Here is a 20,448-nt window from a genome sequence, read left to right on the forward strand (position 1 = left end):
ATCCTTTTGTATCATATTTTCCAGCTTCTGTTGGGCTAGAAAGATTTTAAAAAAATCCAAATACAGTGGTGCCTCGCATAACGAACGCCTCGCACAGCGAACGCTGCGCACAACGAACTTCATGTCTTGCTTCCTACAACGAACTTCGTTTCACACAACGAAGTCGCCCGAGCTGCATCCTTCCGCGCAGGCACTGCGCTTAACTGCCCTCTCTCCGCTTCCCCGATGCTAGAAAAAAAAAAAAAAAATGAACAGTCCCAGTTTTTGCCGCTGAGACTCTGCCCTCTCTCACTGTAAAATTAGACTCTACTTAGTCTGTCTTTAAATTTAAAAAATGTGTGTTGTTTTAAAAAACAATTATGTTTTTAGATGTATCTAAATAAAAATAATAACAAAAAATTTATCTTTTTTTATGTCATCTTAGCATATTTTATGCTACAGAACGAATTATTTTTTTTAACATGTATTGTTATGGGAAAACGCGTTTCACATAACGAACTTTTCGCATAACAAACTTGCACCTGGAACCAATTAAGTTCGTTGTGTGAGGCAGGTATTTCTATACTACCACCATTCAAAAATATTTTTGATATTATGGTTGCTTTAGCTACTCATCATATTATTTACAATTGGAAAGACAACTCCAAACTCAACTTCCATGAATGGTGGACGCATCTTTGTACCATCAGAAAATACGAAGAAATAATAGCGTTTAAACAAAATAACATATCCAGCTTTACTAGGACTTGGGCTCCTCTTGATGCCTTCTGTAAGACTTTAAAAGTCAACTTCATCTGACTCCTTATATCTCTGATCTATGAGTTTGCAACTTAACAATGTATTGATATTGTTTTTTGCTTTTATAATTTTGTTGTATATTTCTTGAAAACTCAATAAAATGTTGATACTGAAAAAAACCCCAAATATAGCTCTTAGGATGGACGTTGACACTATAAGAACTTTTTCTCTTTTACATTAACCAACCTTATCTCTTTTTATCAAGCCACACTGCCAGGCAGCGCGAGCTAAATGCCATGCCGCCCATAAGAACCAAATGAGTGGCTCGGTATTTAGCAGCACAGCTTGATAAAAGGGGGGATTCGTTAAGATGTAAATTAAAATAAGGGCAGAAAAATCTATGACAGAATAATTTCTAATCTTCACATTGGCGATCAGAGTGAAATGTTTGCTTGAAGAGGGTCTTCTCAGGAAGTGTGTAGAATAAGAATGAGCAAAACAGTTCTGATGAACAAGAATCATCTATTCTGACATAGCACTTGTATCAGAGAGAGATAAATAGTTCCATCCTGTAAACAAGCTGTAAAGAAATATTCTCTCTTAGTGGATTCATTTACAATGAACTTTAATGACAGTAACACCCAGACCTAATAGTTTTCATCATGCTTTGCCATTTCAGTTCTGTATGGCCAGATATGACCAATACACGTTTAGTTTACAAACCTAACGCATGTCTAAAGTGATTTGGCCTAAGTTTTTAAAGTCTGCACATGAGTTAGACATGAACAAAAAAATGTAGATATGCATGAAATTTTCAAATACACTTTAAGGGGGCCATTTTTGATAGGGCATCTAAGTTCTACTTTGGATGTGTCCAAAGTTGGGGGGGGAGAGGGGGTGGAAAAAAACGTCCATTTTCAAAACTGCTAGATGTCCAATTTTTTCTTTTCCAAAAATCATCTATTTGGGCGTCTTGGCTGCCAGGACTTCCAACCTTAGGATGCCTAACTTTTTAGGATCATTTTTGACCACAAAAACATCCAATTTGAAAACATTAATGGACTGGCCACATACACATGCCAATAGAGCAGTAAGGCATCTTAGAAGGCACTGTTGTGAACTTCACTTAAAGGGTACCAGAGGTATATCTCACCATAATCCCCTTCTAATGTATGGTGAGCCCTCCCAAACTCTCCAAAGCCTACTGTACCCACTTGTCTACCACCCCAATAGCCCTTACTGTATGGCTGCAGGTAGCATCTATAGTATAGTATAGTAGGATTTTGGTGGGCTCACACTTTTCACTATAAATGTACTGGTTAAAGTGGCTTTATGGTTCACTAGCCCACCCATTAGGCTACTTAAGACACCTGTGTGATGCTCTACTAGACTTTCCCATCCCAGGTGCTGCTGTTCTAGAGATAGGTATGTATTGTTTCATTCAGATTTGGGGGGCTGGGTGGTGGGAGGGGGGTCAGGGAACACTGGGGGAGTGTGAGTTGGGAGATCATGGCTTAATTCTTCCAGTAGTGATCTGGTCAGTTTAGGTACCTTTAGGTACCTTTTTGACATTTTGATGCTTTTAAAACAAGTCTAGCTCGGGATGTCTAATTTCCATCCAGATACAAACAACTGGGTAATAATAGTCAAACAAAAAATTGTTCCTGCATAAAAAGTTTTTCTGCATAATTTCCATCCAGGACATCTTGGCAAACGTTTGATTATTGCCGCAAGACATCCAAATCTAGACCCACCCAGAACATGCCTCCAACACTCCCCCCTTGAGTTTTGGATGCATAGTGGCTGGGATGCCTTGCAAGACATCCAGAAAGATGGTTTTGAAAATTGGTACATGGACATCCTGGCAATTAGGACGTCCAAGTGCTGATTTATGCCATTTTTTGGACATCCACCCCAGCACCCCCAAGTCACAAGAACATATTTGTTATAGTTCTTAGTCTAGTGACAATTCATTTCTACCAGATCTCAGCAAAACCACTCACAGCTCAAATACTCTCATGTGTCCCATCGTCACTGGTCCTTCAACAATGGGTATTCAGTTTCTCCACTTTTCTTCTTTTCTTTTAGTTATAACTCAAAATTCTATTTTTAATCACATGGGTTAGAAAAAGTTTTTTTTACTTATCTTTAAACTGTTTAGTAGCACAATCTGGGAAGGTTGAACAGGGCTGTGGAGTCGGAGTCGGAGGAAATTTTGGGTACCTGGAGTCGGAGTCGGAGTCAGAAGTACAAAAACTGAGGAGTCGGAGTCGGAACATTTATCTACCGACTCCACAGCCCTGAGGTTAAATCCAACATGTTTCACATAGAAGCTTTTTCAAGGATCCTCCCCAGAGCCGCCCCTTGCCATCCGACCTCACCAGTCTTGTTGAGTTAAGATCTTCACTGATCATGTTACTAAACAGTTTAAAGATAAGTAAAAAAAATCATTTTTCTAACCCATGTGATTTAAAAATAGAATTTTGAGTTATAACAAAAAGAAAATTGAAAATTAAATACCCATTCTTGAAGGACCAGTGACAAGGGGACACATGAAGCTTTACTGCTATGAGATTTTTAAAATGTGTCCATCAGGTCTAACTCAATAACCAAATGAAGCATTTTATCTGAACTAGACTGTAAGATCCAAGAAGCATGGATTTGTTGTGTATTTCTGAAAAGGCTGCCTATACCATACGCTAGTCAAATAATAATGATCATTACCATAAATAATTTCAACTAGTTTTTAACTACTTTCTCCAAATAGTTTTGTAACATTTTGATGGTATTGGTTTCTTCTAGATGGTGATTTCTTTACATTTACAAGACATGAACCTGTTGGTGTATGTGGACAGATTATTCCTGTAAGTGAAAAATCATTAATATGTATAATTCATAGCAACAGAGGGTTCGAAATAAAACCACACTAGCCATTCCCTGTATTCAGCAGCACTTAACTAGAGAATGCCACAAATGGGCTAGGTTAGGGGTGGGCTCAAAGCACTGCTGCTTTGACTCTATAAGTGGATTTCACTCAGCTTTTCCAGCAAAGTGACCCCTGAGGAAGGCGTTCTTTGATACACCGAAACTTGGATCCTTGTTGGGGCCATTGGTTCAAATAAAGACTTGATCATTGGTTGAAAAGACGCCTTCCTTTACACACACAGACACAATAGAGATGATCACCTCTGCACAAAAACAACAAGTCCAATGGAAAAGAGCAGAGCGTGCCTAGGTCTTCAAATCCCACTTTATTAGCAACCAATAATAAAACCAAGCACAAAGCAGTCATATAAAACATGAACGCATGTATCAAATTTTATGTGACTGCTTTGTGCATGTGTTACACACACACACACACAATATCTGTGCCCAAAGGAAAAAAAACACGTCAGACAGTTTTGGGGGGTTGGTATTAGCGATCCGACTATGGCATTGCAATGTTAGACCATCGATCAGCTGCTTGTTTTAGTATTAATGACCTCATTTTAATCGTAATGAGGATGTTTGAATGCCAAAGTCGTAGAATGTACAAATGCACGGAAAATCATGCAGTGAGCCATTTTGAACATTGGGTCAGCAAATTCGGTCAGTTGCTAAACCAGTTAAACTAGTTAAGCAACTATCGGTACACGATTGAAATGCTTAGTGCAGGGGTGTCCAATGTCGGTCCTCGAGGGCCGCAATCCAGTCGGGTTTTCAGGATTTCCCCAATGAATATGCATGAGATCTATTTGCATGCACTGCTTTCATTGTATGCTAATAGATCTCATGCATATTCATTGGGGAAATCCTGAAAACCCGACTGGATTGCGGCCCTTGAGGACCGACATTGGACACCCCTAGCTTAGTACCTACCTTGCCCAAATACTATGATAAAACAACTACAGACCGTTCAGAACACAGCTATCAGACTCATCTACTCGCTCAGCAAATTCGACCACGTCACACCCGCCTATGTAGACTCTCACTGGCTTCCGATAAAAGCAAGAACTCAATTCAAACTCTACTGCTTACTTTTCAAAGTAACCCATGGTATGGCCCCCAATTACCTGAACAACCGTCTTTGCCGCTACCGACTACCCAGATCAAGAAGAACTCAGAATCTTTTCACCTTCCCCCCTCACAATGGTACCCGACGTAAGAAACTTTACAACAGCCTTCTAGCAACTCAGGCAGCGAAAATTGACCCCACCATCACCAAACTGATGATCAAAACAACAGACATCAAAGTGTTTCGGAAAGAAATCAAAACATTTCTTTTCAAAAAACACGTCCTTACTTAATATTCCCCTCCCCAATCGCACATGCACTCTCCCCAGCAAATAACACACTAGTCATCCCCTTGAACCTCATTTACGAAAAATATCCAAACTCCTAAATAAGCATCTCCCTTAGGTATCCATTTAACCTTCTCCTAAATAAGCATCTCCCTTAGGTATCCACTTAACTGATTCCTTCAAAGTTAGGTATCTTTCTTCAGTTGCCTATATTGTTTTCCCCACTGAACCTTGTAACTACTTGAACCCTGTCAAGTTATTCTATCGATAAATCCAGATATCTTATATTTGTATTTCTATACCACAACATGTAATTTACTTAAATCGTTGTAATGTAATTCTCTCGGTAATGTCCTGATCTCTTTTAACTGTAATCCGCTTAGAACCGCAAGGCACAGGCGGAATAGAAATCACAAATGTAAATGTAAATTATGAGCATAAGTCTCAAAGTTAGGAGCATAAATCCTTTCAATATCAGGCCCATTGTTTCGGTTTAGTTAATTTGTAAGAATAGCTGTAACCTTTTGAAGGACAAATTATATAAGAAAGCAACATGTGGTTTTCCTTTATCATTGGAGCTGCCATGTCCATCAGGAATTTTGTCTCCGCTCTGAGATGTGTATACAGTTTTGCCAAAGAAGATATCTTTAGTAAGTTGTCTTCCTCACTGACCTACAGAGGAAGGACAGAATTAATATCTTGCCCAGTGATATTTAGTAACACAAAGAACAACTAAATCAGGGTCTCTGTGTTATACAACTAGCTATGATTATATAAGAATACAGTGGAACCTTGGTTTGCGAGCATAATTCGTTCCAGAAGCATGCTCGTAAACCAAAGTGCTCGTATATCAAAGCGAGTGTCCCCATAGAAACTAAGGGAAACTTGTATGATTGTTCCACATCCCAAAAACAGACACACACACATACACCCCCCTCCCCCCACGAGGCCACTGGCGCTGCTTGCTTCTATCCCACCCCATCCCATCCCCAAAAGACCCAACCCCGAAGCCACTGGTGCGCTTCTACCCCACCCCTGAGAACCGGCATCACCCACCCGCCAAAACCTTACTGCGATTTGGCACCGGCACACAGCACCAACCCATAGGTCATGCCGGTACTGGAAGAGCCTGCCGCTTGCTGCTGATCTCTGCTGGGCTGGAATCTCAGAGAGAGAGGGAGCCAGAAGGCCTTGAGCACGCGCAGATGCTCAAGGACCAGCCCAGTAGAGATCAGCGGCAAGCGGCAGGCTCTTCCGGCACTGGCACGTCCTGTGGGTTGGTGCCAGTGCCAGATCGTGGTAAGAGTTTGGGTTTGGGCGGGCAATGCCGGTTCTCGGGGATGGGGCCTCGTGGGCGGGGGGCGATGCCAGTTCTCGGGGATGGGGGCTCGCAAATCGAGTCAACGCTTGGTTTGTGAGGCACGATTTGCAAGTGTGTTTTGCTTGTCTTGCAAAACACTCGCAAACCATGTTACTTGCAAACCGAGGTTTGATTGTATTATGTGGCCCACTGTAGTGCAGAACAGGACTTTATAGCTCCTACAGTGGAAACCCCAATATAGCACTTGGACGTGTGGCCCGAAATGGAACCACCCTGCAGGACCGGATTCCAAACCGGAATCAACACCAAAAGAAAGTCACTACAATTATCATTCAAAGAAATAATATCCTTTTATTCCTTTTTGTATCCAGGCAAGTAGTCTTTTCAAAATAGCTGCTAAGCTTGTCAGAATGTTCTATACAGCAGCACAAAGAAAAAAATAGCAATCCAAGCAAGCAAAAACCAGAATACAATAAAGTTCTTGCCTTGCATCCAGCAATGTTGTAACCTCAGCTGTGTCTGAGGGTTTCAGCCCAACTCAGGCCTAGCACTGACTGCTCCACAGCAGGCAGTTTCAAAAACCAAAAACAAAAAAAAACAAACAGTTCAAGTCACTTATCCCAAAGCACAAGTGTTTCAAAGTTCCTCCAAGCCTCTGGCTAGTTTCACTCACTGCCAGGAAAAAGGGGAGTGACAGGTTTTGCACACAAAAGTCCTTAATCTGACTTTTACAATTCCCTCCCAAGATATCAGCAAAACCTCACCCCAAAAATCACTCCCTAGCTTGCAAACAAAATGTTCCTCATACAGTCCAGCACCAACAAACACCACTCACTGTTTGATGGTGGAAGCAAAGTCCACCTGCATGGCTTCAGTAACCTCAGGAGCAAACTCTGCCAAACCTTCTTCAAATTCCATGGGCTGTTCACCTGGAAACATCGGTTCCTCAGCCTGACCCGCCTCCAACACCTCCATTAGAACTGGTTTGCTGCTCCTGCTTGGCTGAGAGGACTCCCTAGGGAGAAAAGGATTAAACCTCCTCCCTAGCTTGCTTCCCTGACTGTTCTCTGGGACAGGTTTAAATACCTTAGGGCGACACCCTGCTTTGTCAGCCCTGGCAGTGTTCCAAGGGCCTCTTGGGCTCCCCCGGTGGTCAATGTCATTCTTTAGCTCAGAAACTACCTGTCCCTTCCCAATTCCTCTCCGGGCTTTCTTTTCTGTTCCATTTTCTTTTTTTTCTATCTGAGACCGGGGCAGGGAGGATACCTGGCTGGTCACAATATAGAATTACATAGAATATTTATTTATTTTAAAAATATCTGTACTGTTTAATTCCTAGGCGGTTTACAATATATCTACATACATAATAGCTAAAACAGTACAAACAAGAGACAAATCATCAAGAATTTAAATGCACAGTGATTCCTTGAACAGGATAAGTCAGACCCTATAAAAAAAGCATTAACAAACAATTGCGCTTTGAGGAGCTTTCTAAAAGTTCCTCTATCAGCACATTTTCTCAGCTGCCCTACCAGTGAAATCCATAACGTCACCCCCGCACAACAGAAAGTCATTGCACAAGTTTCGACAGATTACAGATTAACCTTGGCCTTTAACAAAGCAGAATGTTCAGAATGCAACAATCTTTTAGGCTGATAAGTAATTTTATTTATTTATTTCGATTTTTATTCACAGTGGAGTACACTTGGTCAATACAAAGACTATACAGTAGTTTAAGTACAAGGACTATATGGCAATTTAAGTACAGGTTAAGAATGGACTATACCGCAATTTAAGTAGAGGTTCAGAATGAAGAAGAAAGGATAGAAGGGAGGGGGAGTTAAAGGGGTGAGGGGTAGATTGCGGTTGTAATTTTAGTTGAAGAGGAGGGTCTTTACCGCTTTCCGGAAGGTCATCAATGAGTTCTGTAATATGATTTGCAGGGGGAGTTGGTTCCAGAGTTGGGGGATGACGTGGCTGTAGGAGCGTTTGCGGACGGTTTCTGACAGGAGGGACCTTCCTGGGGAGATGCACAGGCGTTTCTCCATTTCCAAGCGGAGGGGGTGTACAGGGTTAGCTTAGATTTTTACTCTTAAAATACTCTGGTAAATGTACCGTACAAAACTTGATGACACATCATTGCAATGTTGTACTCTACCCTAATGCTGCTGGCAATACAGAGCGGTAGTTTTCAATCCAGTCTTCAGAGACCATCTGGCCAGTTGGGTTTTCAGGATATCCACAATGATTATGCATGAGTTGTATTAGCACAGACTTCCTCCACTGCATGCAAATAGCTCTCATGCATATTTACTGAGGGTATCCTGAAAACTCATCTGGCCAAATGGTACTAGAGGACTGGGTTGAAAACCAGTGGTATAGAGTAGCCTTTTCTTTAGACAGATACTGACATGAAAATCACGTTCTAATTTCTTTTAATTTCCAGTGGAACTTTCCCTTGGTCATGATGGCTTGGAAGATCGCCCCAGCTCTTGCTTGTGGAAACACAATTATAGTTAAACCATCAGAACAAACACCACTGACAGCTCTACACATTGGTGCTTTAGTTAAAGAGGTTAGTGCGAGTTAACCGATAACATATATCTACGAGCTACTATCTGTTTCTCTGTAAATGATTTAACAACCAGTAAACCAGAAAAGTTATTTGTGTCAGAAATTGGTTTTGATCCTTGCTAAAACCCAATTATTAGTAGTAGGGAGAGTAGAGGCCCTTGCATGGCCAGAGGAAGTGAAGAACTGGAAGTGGATGCCAAGATAATTCTGGTTAGGGGGAAGATCAAGATTTTGAGTGTTTGGTTAGACTTGACTCTATCAATGAGAGAGCAAATGCTGGCTGTAGTTAAGGCTTCATTTTTTTCAAATGCGGCTTCTAAGCAGATTGAAGCCAATGTTATCATGATTTTCGGATTGTGGTTCAATGCATGATATGCCAGAAACTGGACTATTACAATGCTCTAAATCTGGGGATGTTATCCTCAAGATGTAAGGCATAGCATGTGGCCCAGAATTCTGTAGCACGGCTTATTTGTGGAGGTGGTAAGTTTGACCATGTGAATCACCTTTTACAGCAATTACAATGATTTCATGAATTATCTCCATAATTCCTCAATTCTGGCAGTTTTGCACATTTCCAGGCATCTTGTACTATTTTCATTGGAAATATACATTTATAAAGTCACTTTGCAATTTATTACATGCGGTGGTATAGCTGGGGGGGAGGCAAGGGGTCGGTCCCCTCAAGGCACTGTCTTGGCAGGGGCATTGGCACCTCTCTCCTTATCACCCACCCATCTTTACATCTTCACCAGCAACGAGCAGCATCTCCTACCTGCTGCTCATGCCAGCCTCAGCTCTCCTTCTGATGTTACTTGCTAGTCGGGGGGGGAGGGGGGGAGAGAAAATGGTGGGCACACACTGGGGGGAAGAATATGGGGGCAGCACAGTGCAGCAATGCCAGGCACCACCACCCTGAGTGCCTTGTTCCCTCGCTACACCACTGATTACATGGGACCCTTGAACTGAAATGGGCAACTGACCTGTAGTAAGTCTTATGGGTCAGCACAGTGGTGTGCAGTCAGGGCCTTCAAGGGATTCACCCTATCCCCTAAAGCAGGGGTGTCCAATGTCGGTCCTCGAGGGCCGCAATCCAGTCGGGTTTTCAGGATTTCCCCAATGAATATGCATGAGATCTATTTGCATGTACTGCTTTCATTGAATGCTAATAGATCTCATACATATTCATTGGGGAAATCCTGAAAACCCGACTGGATTGCGGCCCTCGAGGACCGACATTGGACACCCCTGCCCTAAAAGCTCTGAGGGCAATGCTCTGAAGTTGATTGGTCAGATCTGTACTGTCAGGATCTTCATAGGGTTCGGAGAATCCTCTGCCCATGAGCCCTGATTTTATTTTTATTTTGGGGGGATGGGGGGTTACTTTTTGTATGATGCAGTTTGACCGGTTGAGCAGGCTGCCTATACAACAAATCAAATAGCGTCAAGCAAAAAGTAAACATTCAAAAAAAAAAGTAGGGCTGTAGTGCGGGGATTTATTGAATCACCAACATATATATCAAAAAACATACTAGACACTTATCTCAATCTATCTGGTCTACAAGACCACGTGGTGAAACAAGGGCTTCATGGGACTAAAAAAAACTCCAAAATAGGTGCTACCACTTGGGTTACCACAATAAGCTTCTGTATCTTAAGCTCTTCAATATATGGCAAATTTTACTCTGAAAGGGACGTCTGGAGCCTGTGTGGAGAGTGGAACCGGCGGAAAAGTTGAATATCACTGGATTCCTGCAGAAGCCAAGTCTCCCTTTCTGGGGTTTTTTTGACATTCAGTGCTGTGCAGATGTGATCAGTAGCCCATGACGATTCTAAACGATCTTCTGGGATTAGACTTTGAGTGTGTACCAGCTGGGACTGTGCTTTCAGAGTAAAATTAAACTAAGGGTTATTTCACTAAAGCGTGCTTACAGATTTAACACATGCTAATGAATTAGTGTGCATTAAGTGCCACAAAGCCCGTAGGTATATAATGAATGTGCACCATTTAGCACACGATAATCAGTAATGTGCCTTTGTAAAAGACGCTTAAGAGAATTTTAGGTGTTACTTTAGACTCAAAATTAACTTTCCAGTCACAGATTTCTACCACTATACAGCGATGTTATCATATCGCCTTATCCATTCATTATCTCATCTTCTACTTCCCTCAGCAATGAATATTCTCGTTCATTTGCTGGTTATTAGTATACACTTGATTATTGTAACTCTATAATATGGCATCAGATGTAAAGACATTTATCATTTACAACTAGCTCAAAATACTTCTATAAAACTAATAACTGAGGAAAAGAAATTTGATCATGTCATTCCACTCTTAAAATCAGCTCATTGGTTGCTCTAGTCCAGCATCTGCCCTGTCTTCCCCCTCCCTTTTGGTTCAAATCTGCTTTCCCGCCCCTCCTCAAGGTCTTTTTCTGTTCCCATCCCCATCCCACCGGGGCCCTCACGATGGGCGGGGCCTTACCTCCGCTGTTTTCCACACCCAGTGAGGTCGTGTTCCGCGCTGTGACTGCTGTCGCCATGCCCAATACAGCTCTCACTCCGTGCTTCTGCTCCTGCTCTTCCCCCCTAGTCTCACCTTTAAAAGCGCTGCCACTGCTTATCGAGGACCAACAAGCTAATTATGGCAGCCTGCAGAGGGAACGTGTGCGAAGACGGACAGCAGCCTGCGCTTTTAAAGGACGGATGGCAGCAGCGCTTTTAAAAGTGAGACTAGGGGAGAAGAGCAGGAGCGCAGAGTGAGAGCCATATAGAGCCAGGCCGCAGTGAGAGCCGTTTGGGGCTGCATGCAGCCTGTGGGCCGTATGTGTGCAGGGCTGCCCTAGAGGAAAGAAGGAACAGGGGAGATATGATTCAGACATTCAAATACTTCAAAGGTACTAACATAGAACATAATGTATTCCAGAGAAAGGAAAATGGTAAAACCAGAGGGCATAATATGAGGTTGAGGGGTGGTAGATTCAAGAGTAATGTTAGGAAATTCTTCTTTATGGAAAGGGTGGTTGATGCGTGGAATGCATTCCCGAGGGAGGTGGTGGAAAAGAAAATGGTGAGTTCAAACAAGCGTGGGATGAACACAGAGGATCTCTAATCAGAAAATAGTGGGTATACATTGAAGGAACTAAGGCCAGTACTGGGCAGGCTTGCACAGCCTGTGCCCCGTATATGGACATTCAGTTGAGGATGGGCTGGGGAGGATTTTAATGGCTGGGATGGTTAAGATGGACTGGAGTGAGCTTTGATGGAGACTCCAGTAGATGGAACCTAAGCACACTACTAGGCAGGGCTCTGGGTTTCTGGCCCAGTAATATCTAAGAAAAAGGACCATTTAAACTAAATTAATTTTTGGAGCTTGTATGGTTGGGCAGACTGGATGGACCACTTGGGGTCTTTATCTGCTGTCATTTACTATGTTACTATGTCACCATATATACCTTCACACATACTTCATTCACTCTAACAAAACCTTCTTACTATTCTGTCTCTAAGATATGTCACATATGCTTCCACCAGAGAGAATATTTTTTTCAGTTTATGGTCCAAAACTCTGGAATGCCCTCCCTATTCACATTAGGTCAGAAATCAATTTAGAACGTTTCAAATCGCTTTTAATATCTTTTTTATTTTCAGATGCATTTAACTAACAGCTTCTATTCAATTGGCTTATATTCATATTCAGGCAAGACTCAGTGAGCATCAGTATGGAATTGGAATCACATGTTTAATATTTAAAATTAAAAATTAAATTAAATTCCATTTGAATTTTGTCATATTTTGTCTTTATCTGTATAAAATGTAACTTCACACCTTCCTTTATTGGCCCTTCAAATTTCACTCTATTTTAACTTTTATATTAAATGTAAGCTGCATAGATGCATTTGCCAATGCAGTATATCAAAAACTAAATAAACTTGGAAACTGATTTAGTTCAGGTCAGTATAGGAAGGCGTTTGTGGATGATGTGATGTGGAGAAAAACTAACACTACACAATCCAAAATTTTTACCCACAATTTACCTGAAATTCTAAACTATTTTTGGTTTGTTTATGTTTATATTTTATTTTATTTTATTTTTTAGGCAGGGATTCCACCTGGGGTAGTGAATATTGTTCCGGGATATGGATCTACTGCAGGAGCAGCAATATCCCATCATATGGATATCGATAAAGTGGCCTTCACTGGGTCTACTGAGGTATATTTTTGCATTTCTGATCCTTATGTTTATCTAAAGTGTTGTTTTAACACATTGCTTTACAGTAACGCTTTATAAAGCAGAATTAAATATAAATATAGCACTATATGTCTGGCACTGGAAGGTTGATTTTGCTTAGGTTGTCTTGGTAGGGAAAGGGACATCAAGTCAGTAAGTTCAAAATACACAAGGCTTTTTTCAAAAGGCTTACTGAACTTTATAAATATCATAAATCTAAGAAAATTACATGTGAATTCAGTGGCATCCACAGTCGGAAAAGCAATTTGAAAGTTCAAAAAAAGAGCGTCATCGCTCAGGGCTATGTTTGTGTAAGTAGGCGTTCTATCACATATAAATAATAATAATAATAATTTTATTTTTATATACCGCCAAAGCCATAGTAGTTCGAGGCGGTTTACAACAAGAAGAGCTGGACAGTTAGCGAAAAAATAACAATGAAGTCTTTGGTTACATAAAGTCACAATGTAGGGATATCAAGTACATGTGAAAGAGTACAGGGGAAGATTTAAGAGTTCTTGGTTATAAATCGGTTAAACAGGTTGGTTTTAACTAGTTTTCTGAAGTTAAGATAGGATGAGGAGTGCTTGATGATGTTGCCTAGCCAGCCGTTCTGTGGACTTGCTTGGAAGGCTAGAGTTCTGTCAAGGAATCTTTTGTATCGGCAGGTTTTTATTATAGGGTGGATGAACATATGTATTCTGCGTGTAGGCCTAGTGGAACAATCCAATTTAAAATGGGAGACCAGATATAGGGGAGCCATACCAAGAATAGAGTTGAAACAAAGACAGGCAAATTTGAACAGCACTCTTGCTTCTAGGGGCAGCCAATGAAATTTTTGATAGTAGGGGGTTATGTGATCCCATTTTTTTATGCCGAAAATCAGTCGCACTATTGCATTTTATATGATTCAGAGTCTTTGAATGGTTTTCTTGAGGGACCCCAGATAGATGATGTTACAATAGTTGAGCAGGCTTAAGATGGAGGATTGTATCTGTAGGCGAAAGGATGCTGCGTCGAAGTACTTTCTGATGGTTCTAAGTTTCCATAGTGTCGAGAAGCCTTTTTTGATCAGTGACTCTGTGTGAATATCTAGAGTAAGGTAATGGTCTAGCGTCATTCCCAGGATTTGGGAATGACAGATTTGGGAAAAGTAAGTGTCAGATTTCACAAAACTGCAATCTGAAAGAAATCAATTAAGAAGCTGAGTTACTGACTCAAATTTTTAGCTATAAGCAGATAGACAGCCATATGCTATTTGGCCGGCCAGGAGCTATTCTTGGCTGGCTAAATAGCGTTGAATATTGGCTGGAATATCTGTATCCCTTTGGGCAGTTAAAAACTCACTTCTTATGACATTTGGCAGACACTTTTGTAAAATATTCAGTGGACTGTGAACTTCCCAACTAGAATGTCTCAGTTCCTACTTGTATCCCGTGCAAATGGGGCTTCACTTATCTTTTGTGGCTCTGTGTTGAATCAAGTAAGGTTGAAACACAAAATTGTTCTTCCTTATTTTCTTTCCTTACATTTTTCTCTCCTATCTTTTCAATGTCGTTGTTTTTTTTTCTCATTTTCATCTTTTTGACCCTTCTCTCATTTGTTTTGCTTCATTATTTACATCACTCACATTGTTATATCTATAGGGGATGTGTGTGTGTGTGTGGGGGGGGGTGTTCTCCACTGTAGCTCCTTGTAACTCTGGGTAAGCCACCTAACATTCCACTGCACCATGTACAAACTAAGGCCCTCCTTACAAAGCCGCACTAGTGTTTTTAGCGCTGGCTGTGGCAGTAAAACCTCCGACACTCATAGGAATTCTAAAAACCCTAGCGCAGCTTTGTAAAGGAGGGAGTAAGTACCTGTATATAATATGTAAACTGTTTTGATTCTCACCACAGAAAGGTGGTATATCAAGTCCCATTTCTTTTCCCTTCTCTCCTGGCTTTTTTTTTTTTTCTACTCCTTTAATTATTTCACACTTTTTCCTCTATTGTTATTGTTTAGAGTTTCCCTTCATATTTCAGTTTTTTATTCCATCTAAAATTCTGTAACAGTGAATAGAAGAGTTAAAACCATGTTTATCACTACATTTGCCTTGTTCTAGGTCGGTAAGTTAATCAAGGAGGCAGCTGGGAAAAGTAACCTGAAGAGAGTCACGCTTGAGCTTGGCGGGAAGAGCCCTATCATCGTACTTGCAGATGCAGACCGTTAGTAACACTGTTTTATCTTTACTTTTTTATGCTTACTTTTTTATATTATTACTGATGGGTTTCAGATAAATTTATAAAGCTTGGATTTCAAAATTAAACAAATTACATATTTTCTGCCGAAAAATACAAGGCATATTCTATAAAATGAAAGAATGTTTGTAGCAGAGGCTTGTAAGTATACAGATGTTGTGTTGTCTTTAAAACAGAAACATGAAGGCAGATAAAGGCCAAATGGCCCATCCACAGCATTCACTATCTCCTCTTCTCCCTACGAGATCCCACATGACTGTCCCACACTTTCTTTGTATTTGTATTTATTTATTTATATTCCGCCTTTCCCAAGGTGGGTCATAATAGAGTACATACACAAACAGAATCACATACAGTACAACAAATCGAACATGAATAAAACATAATAGTGATAATGTAAAGCTCCTAAAATTACAAAGAAACTACCAGCGCCTTGCATCAAAAAACTATAAATCAAGTCCCATATTTCATCTTACAGTCTTTGTCTAAACTAAACTAAACCTTAAGTTTGTATACCTCATCATCTCCATAAAGATAGAGCTCAGCACGGTTTACATGTAATTCAATAAATGAGGGAAGGACATAATAAGAAATTAGAGGTTATGAAGAGGATAGCTAGCTTTACATTTTAAATAGCTTTATGTTTTGGAGAAAAGCCAGGTTTTCAGATGCTTTTGGAATAATTGGAATGAGCCTAGGTTCCGCAGCGGGGCAGGGAGGTTATTCCAAAGCTCAGTGAATTTGAAGAAAAGGGATTTCTCTAATTCACCTACATACATGACACCTTTTAACGAGGGGAAAGATAGTTTAAGTATGTGGGCGGATCTGGTAGTGGCAGGTCTCGAAGAATTTCAGGATAGTGGGATTAAGGGAGGAAGAATGCCATGTAGGATCTTGAAAATTAGGCAGGTACATTTAAAGTGAATCCTAGAAATCACCACTTTGGCAGGGAGACTATTCCACGCATCTACTATCCTTTTGGTAAAGAAGTATTTCCTTACATTACTCCTGAGCCTATCACTTCTTAACTTCATCCTATGCCCTCTCATTCCAGAGCTTCCTTTCAAATGAAAGAGTCTCACCTCATGCACATTTATGTCGTAGGTATTTAAATGCCTCAATCATATCTCCCCATCTCCCGCCTTTCTTCCAAAGTATACATATTGAGATCTTTAAGTCTGTCCCCATATGCCTTATGACATAGACCACTGATCATTTTAGTAACCTTCCTCTGGACCGACTCCATTCTTTTTATATCTTTTTGAAGGTGCAGTCTCCAGAATTGTACACAATATTCTAAATGAGATCTTATACAGGGGCCTCAATACCTCCTTTTTTCCAACTGGCCTTACCTCTCCCTAAGTACCCTAGCATCCTTCTAGTTTTCACCATCATTTTTTCAACCAGTTTTGCCACCTTTAGATCATCACATACTGTCATACCTAAGTCCCGCTCCTCTTTTGTGCACAAAAGTTTTTCATCCCCTAGACTGTACTGTTCCCTTGGGTTTTTGCAGCCCAAATGCATGACCTTGCATTTCTTAGCATTAAATCTTATCTGCCAAATTTCAGTTTGTTCTTCAAGCTTTGCTAGATCCTTCCTCATGTTATTCACACATCAGGGGTGTCTACTCTATTACAGATTTTGGTATCATGTGAAAAGAGGCAGCCCTTCAGCAATATCGCTTACAAAAATGTTAAATAAAACATGCTAAAGAACTGAACCTTGTGGCACACCAAAGGTTGCATCCTTTTCCTCAGAGAAATCTCCATTGACCACTACCCTCTGTCACTTTCCACTCATCCAGCTCCTGACCCAGTCAGTCATTTTGGGGCCCATCCCGAGGACACTCAGTTTATTTATTAGACACCTATGTCGAACCCTGTCAAAGGCTTTGCTAATATCTAAATACACCACATCTAGTGCACTCCCTCGATCTAATTCTCTGGATACCTAGTCAAAGAAATTGATCAGATATGTCTGACAAGACCTACCTCTATTGAATCCATGTTACCTTGGGTTCTGTAATCCACAACATTCCAGAAACATCACTATTCTCTGTTTTAAAATTGTTTCCATTAATTTACCGACCACAGGAGTCAGACTTATGGGCCTTTAGTTTCCTACTTCTTCCTTACTTCCACTTTTCTGTAGAGGGACCACATCTGCCCTTCTCCAGTCCTCCAGTACCACTTCTGATTCTAGAGAGGTATTGAAAGAAAATGGAAACATAACAAAACTCTATATAACTTAAATAAATTTAAGGAACAAGCTAATTACTACAAATCTGACTTAAAAAAGACTACTATTCTAAACAAATTTTAAAAAGCTAGAAACACTTCTACACTATACGCAATTGTTAGATCTCTCGCTACCCAGAAGGCCATGCAACATTCACCAGTCTCATTATCTACAGCCCAATCTATTGCTTCCCTCTTCATCAATATAATCCAAAGCATTAGAAACTCCTTTCCGCAAGCAAATGTTACCAATATAATACCCACCCCCACCAGCCCTGGGGATTCAGTAAATTCAGCCACATCCACACATCTTCTGCTATCAAAATGTTCAAGATTTACTTTACCCACTCTCCAAGACCTTTAGAGAACTTTGAATTCATTGAACCCAAAAGGCTTTAATTCCGAAATTCTTCCACCATCGATACTGAAACGCTTGGCTACAGGAATAGTTCCCAAAATGTGGAAAGAAGCAATTATTTACTCAATAATTAAAGACCGTAAAATTAGTTCACTTGATGCCTCTAATTATTGACCAATTGCAAATATTCCCTTCTTAGCTAAACTTACAGAGAAAATCATCTTTTGACAAATTTCAGACTTCGTTGAACAAACAAAAGTCCTACATCTAAATCAGACTGGATTCCGTCAACATCACTCCATCGACCTCTCACTAATCGAGTTGACCACTAAAATCCTTTATCATCTAGACTATCATCAGTCAGTATTACTCATTTCATTATATCATTCATCAGCCTTCGATACAATAGATCATAAACTTCTTTTGTTGCATTTATATGATATTGGTATTACAGACCAAGTTCTAGACTGGTTTTCTTCTTTTTTCACTGATCGGACCTCCAAGGTTGTTTTCAATTCAATATCTTCAGATTCTATAACATCTGAATACGGTATCCAACAAGGTTCAATTCTATCCTCTTTACTTTTCAACATTTTCTTAGCCTTCCTCTTAACTCTAGGACAATCTTTTGGTTTTACAACATTCGCCTACGCAGACGATATTCAACTAGTACATCCGATTGACTTAAACAATTTGAATGAAATTACACTCATTAACCCAAAACTAGAAAAGATGAATTCTTGGCTTGACACACATATGCTCTCCTTGAAAGTTGATAAGTCAAAATTAATGATTTTTCCAATCAAAGATGGACTCTCTCTTCAAACCCCTCTCAAACTCAAAAATCTACCTATCAAAGTGGTACCTTCATTAAGGGGTCCTTTTACAAAGGCACGGTAGCGGTTTAACGCACGGAATACCACGCATTAAACCGCCTGCCGCGCTAGTACCCAACGCCTCCATTGATGAGGCATTAGGATTTTAGGCTGCCGCTGGGGTTAGCGTGTGATGAAATGTCCAATGTGCTAACCCCCGTAGCGCACCTTGATAAAAGGAGTCCTAAAATTATTGGGAGTCACGTTCAACTGTAAATTTACTTATCACTTACATATTAGCACAATGGTCCAACGCTGCTTTTATTGACTGCACATGATAAAAATTTTAGCAAAATTGCTAGAGCCCGCATCCTTGAACATTTTAATCCACTCTCTTGTTATTTCATGTATGGATTATTGTAACGCCCTCTTCAATGGCATAACAAAAAAGGAAATAAGACTCCAAATAGTACAAAACACTACAGTAAAAATTATATTTAATGCAAAAAAATATGACCACGTTACATCTCTTTCACATAAAGCTCACTGATTACCAATAGAACAGTGGTTCCCAAACTTGTCCTGGGGGACCCCCAGCCAGTCAGGTTTTCAAGATATCCCTAATGAATATGCATGAGAGAGATTTGCATACCTGTCACTTCCATTTTATGCAAATCTCTCTTATGCATATCATTAGGGATATCTTGAAAACCTGACTGTCTGGGGGTCCCCCAGGACAGGTTTGGGAACCACTGCAATAGAACATAGGATCATCTTTAAAATTCTCTTACTAACTTTCAAAACCAGAGAAAATAATCAGCCTGAATTTATTAATAACCTACTTATCCCCTATAATCAAGCAAGAACTTTAAGATCTACAGCCCATAACCTCTTTACTATCCCTTCATTGAAACATATAAACACAATGAGGTCTACAATTTTCTCAGTTAGCGCCCCCGCTCTTTGGAACAGTATCCCAAATTACTTACGTGAAAAATCATCTCTTGCCAACTTTAAGATGAAGTTAAAGACATTTCTATTTCTCGATGCCTTTGAAACCTAAACTGTCCTTTTAAGGGCGACTTAGATTCTAGAAAGGTTTTTTACCTCCAGCTCCCCTTCCTTCTGTATTTTTCCCTTGCATGTTCTTTTTCTCTTTATCAACTGTAGTTCTAACTCTTCCTTCCCTTTTGTTCCCGTTTGTCGTCTTTAAAAGTTGTCATTACTTCTGGTTTTGGTTTTGTTTGTTTAAAATGTATTTTATTTAACACATTGTTTTAGCGCTTTTGTACACCGCCTAGAAGGCTTGATTAGGTGGTATAAGAAATTTTAAATAAAGTTGAAATTTCCCTCAGTAACCTCGGATGTACACCATCTGGCCTCGTCGCTTTGTCCACCTTTAGTTTAGTTAGCTCCTCATGAACACAATCCTCTGAAAATCAATCATGGTCTACTTTACCTCCATCCCTACTTGCGCTTGTCTCCTGCAGCCCCGCTGAACACAGAACAGAAATATTTGTTAAGCAATTCAGCCTTATCTTTATCAGCTTCAACATATTTCTCCACTTCACCTTTGAATCTCTCAATGTAGCTTTCACATTTCTTCCTATCACTAAAAGACCAAAAAAAAAAAAAAAAAGTCTTA

At 40.3% G+C, this 20,448-nt stretch overlaps 1 protein-coding gene across 1 annotated transcript in view; it reads left to right on the forward strand.

The window, feature by feature from the left end:
* Positions 1-20,448, forward strand: part of ALDH1A1 (aldehyde dehydrogenase 1 family member A1) — a 105,297-nt gene that overhangs the window by 46,315 nt on the left and 38,534 nt on the right. The window contains exons 5-8 of the mRNA XM_033924558.1: positions 3,541-3,602; positions 8,786-8,914; positions 13,016-13,129; positions 15,255-15,357. Of these exons, the coding sequence (XP_033780449.1) occupies positions 3,541-3,602; positions 8,786-8,914; positions 13,016-13,129; positions 15,255-15,357 (408 nt within the window). The remainder of the gene's footprint in view (positions 1-3,540; positions 3,603-8,785; positions 8,915-13,015; positions 13,130-15,254; positions 15,358-20,448) is intronic.

This window comes from Geotrypetes seraphini, chromosome 1, assembly GCF_902459505.1.
Source record: "Geotrypetes seraphini chromosome 1, aGeoSer1.1, whole genome shotgun sequence".
Taxonomy (NCBI): domain Eukaryota; kingdom Metazoa; phylum Chordata; class Amphibia; order Gymnophiona; family Dermophiidae; genus Geotrypetes; species Geotrypetes seraphini.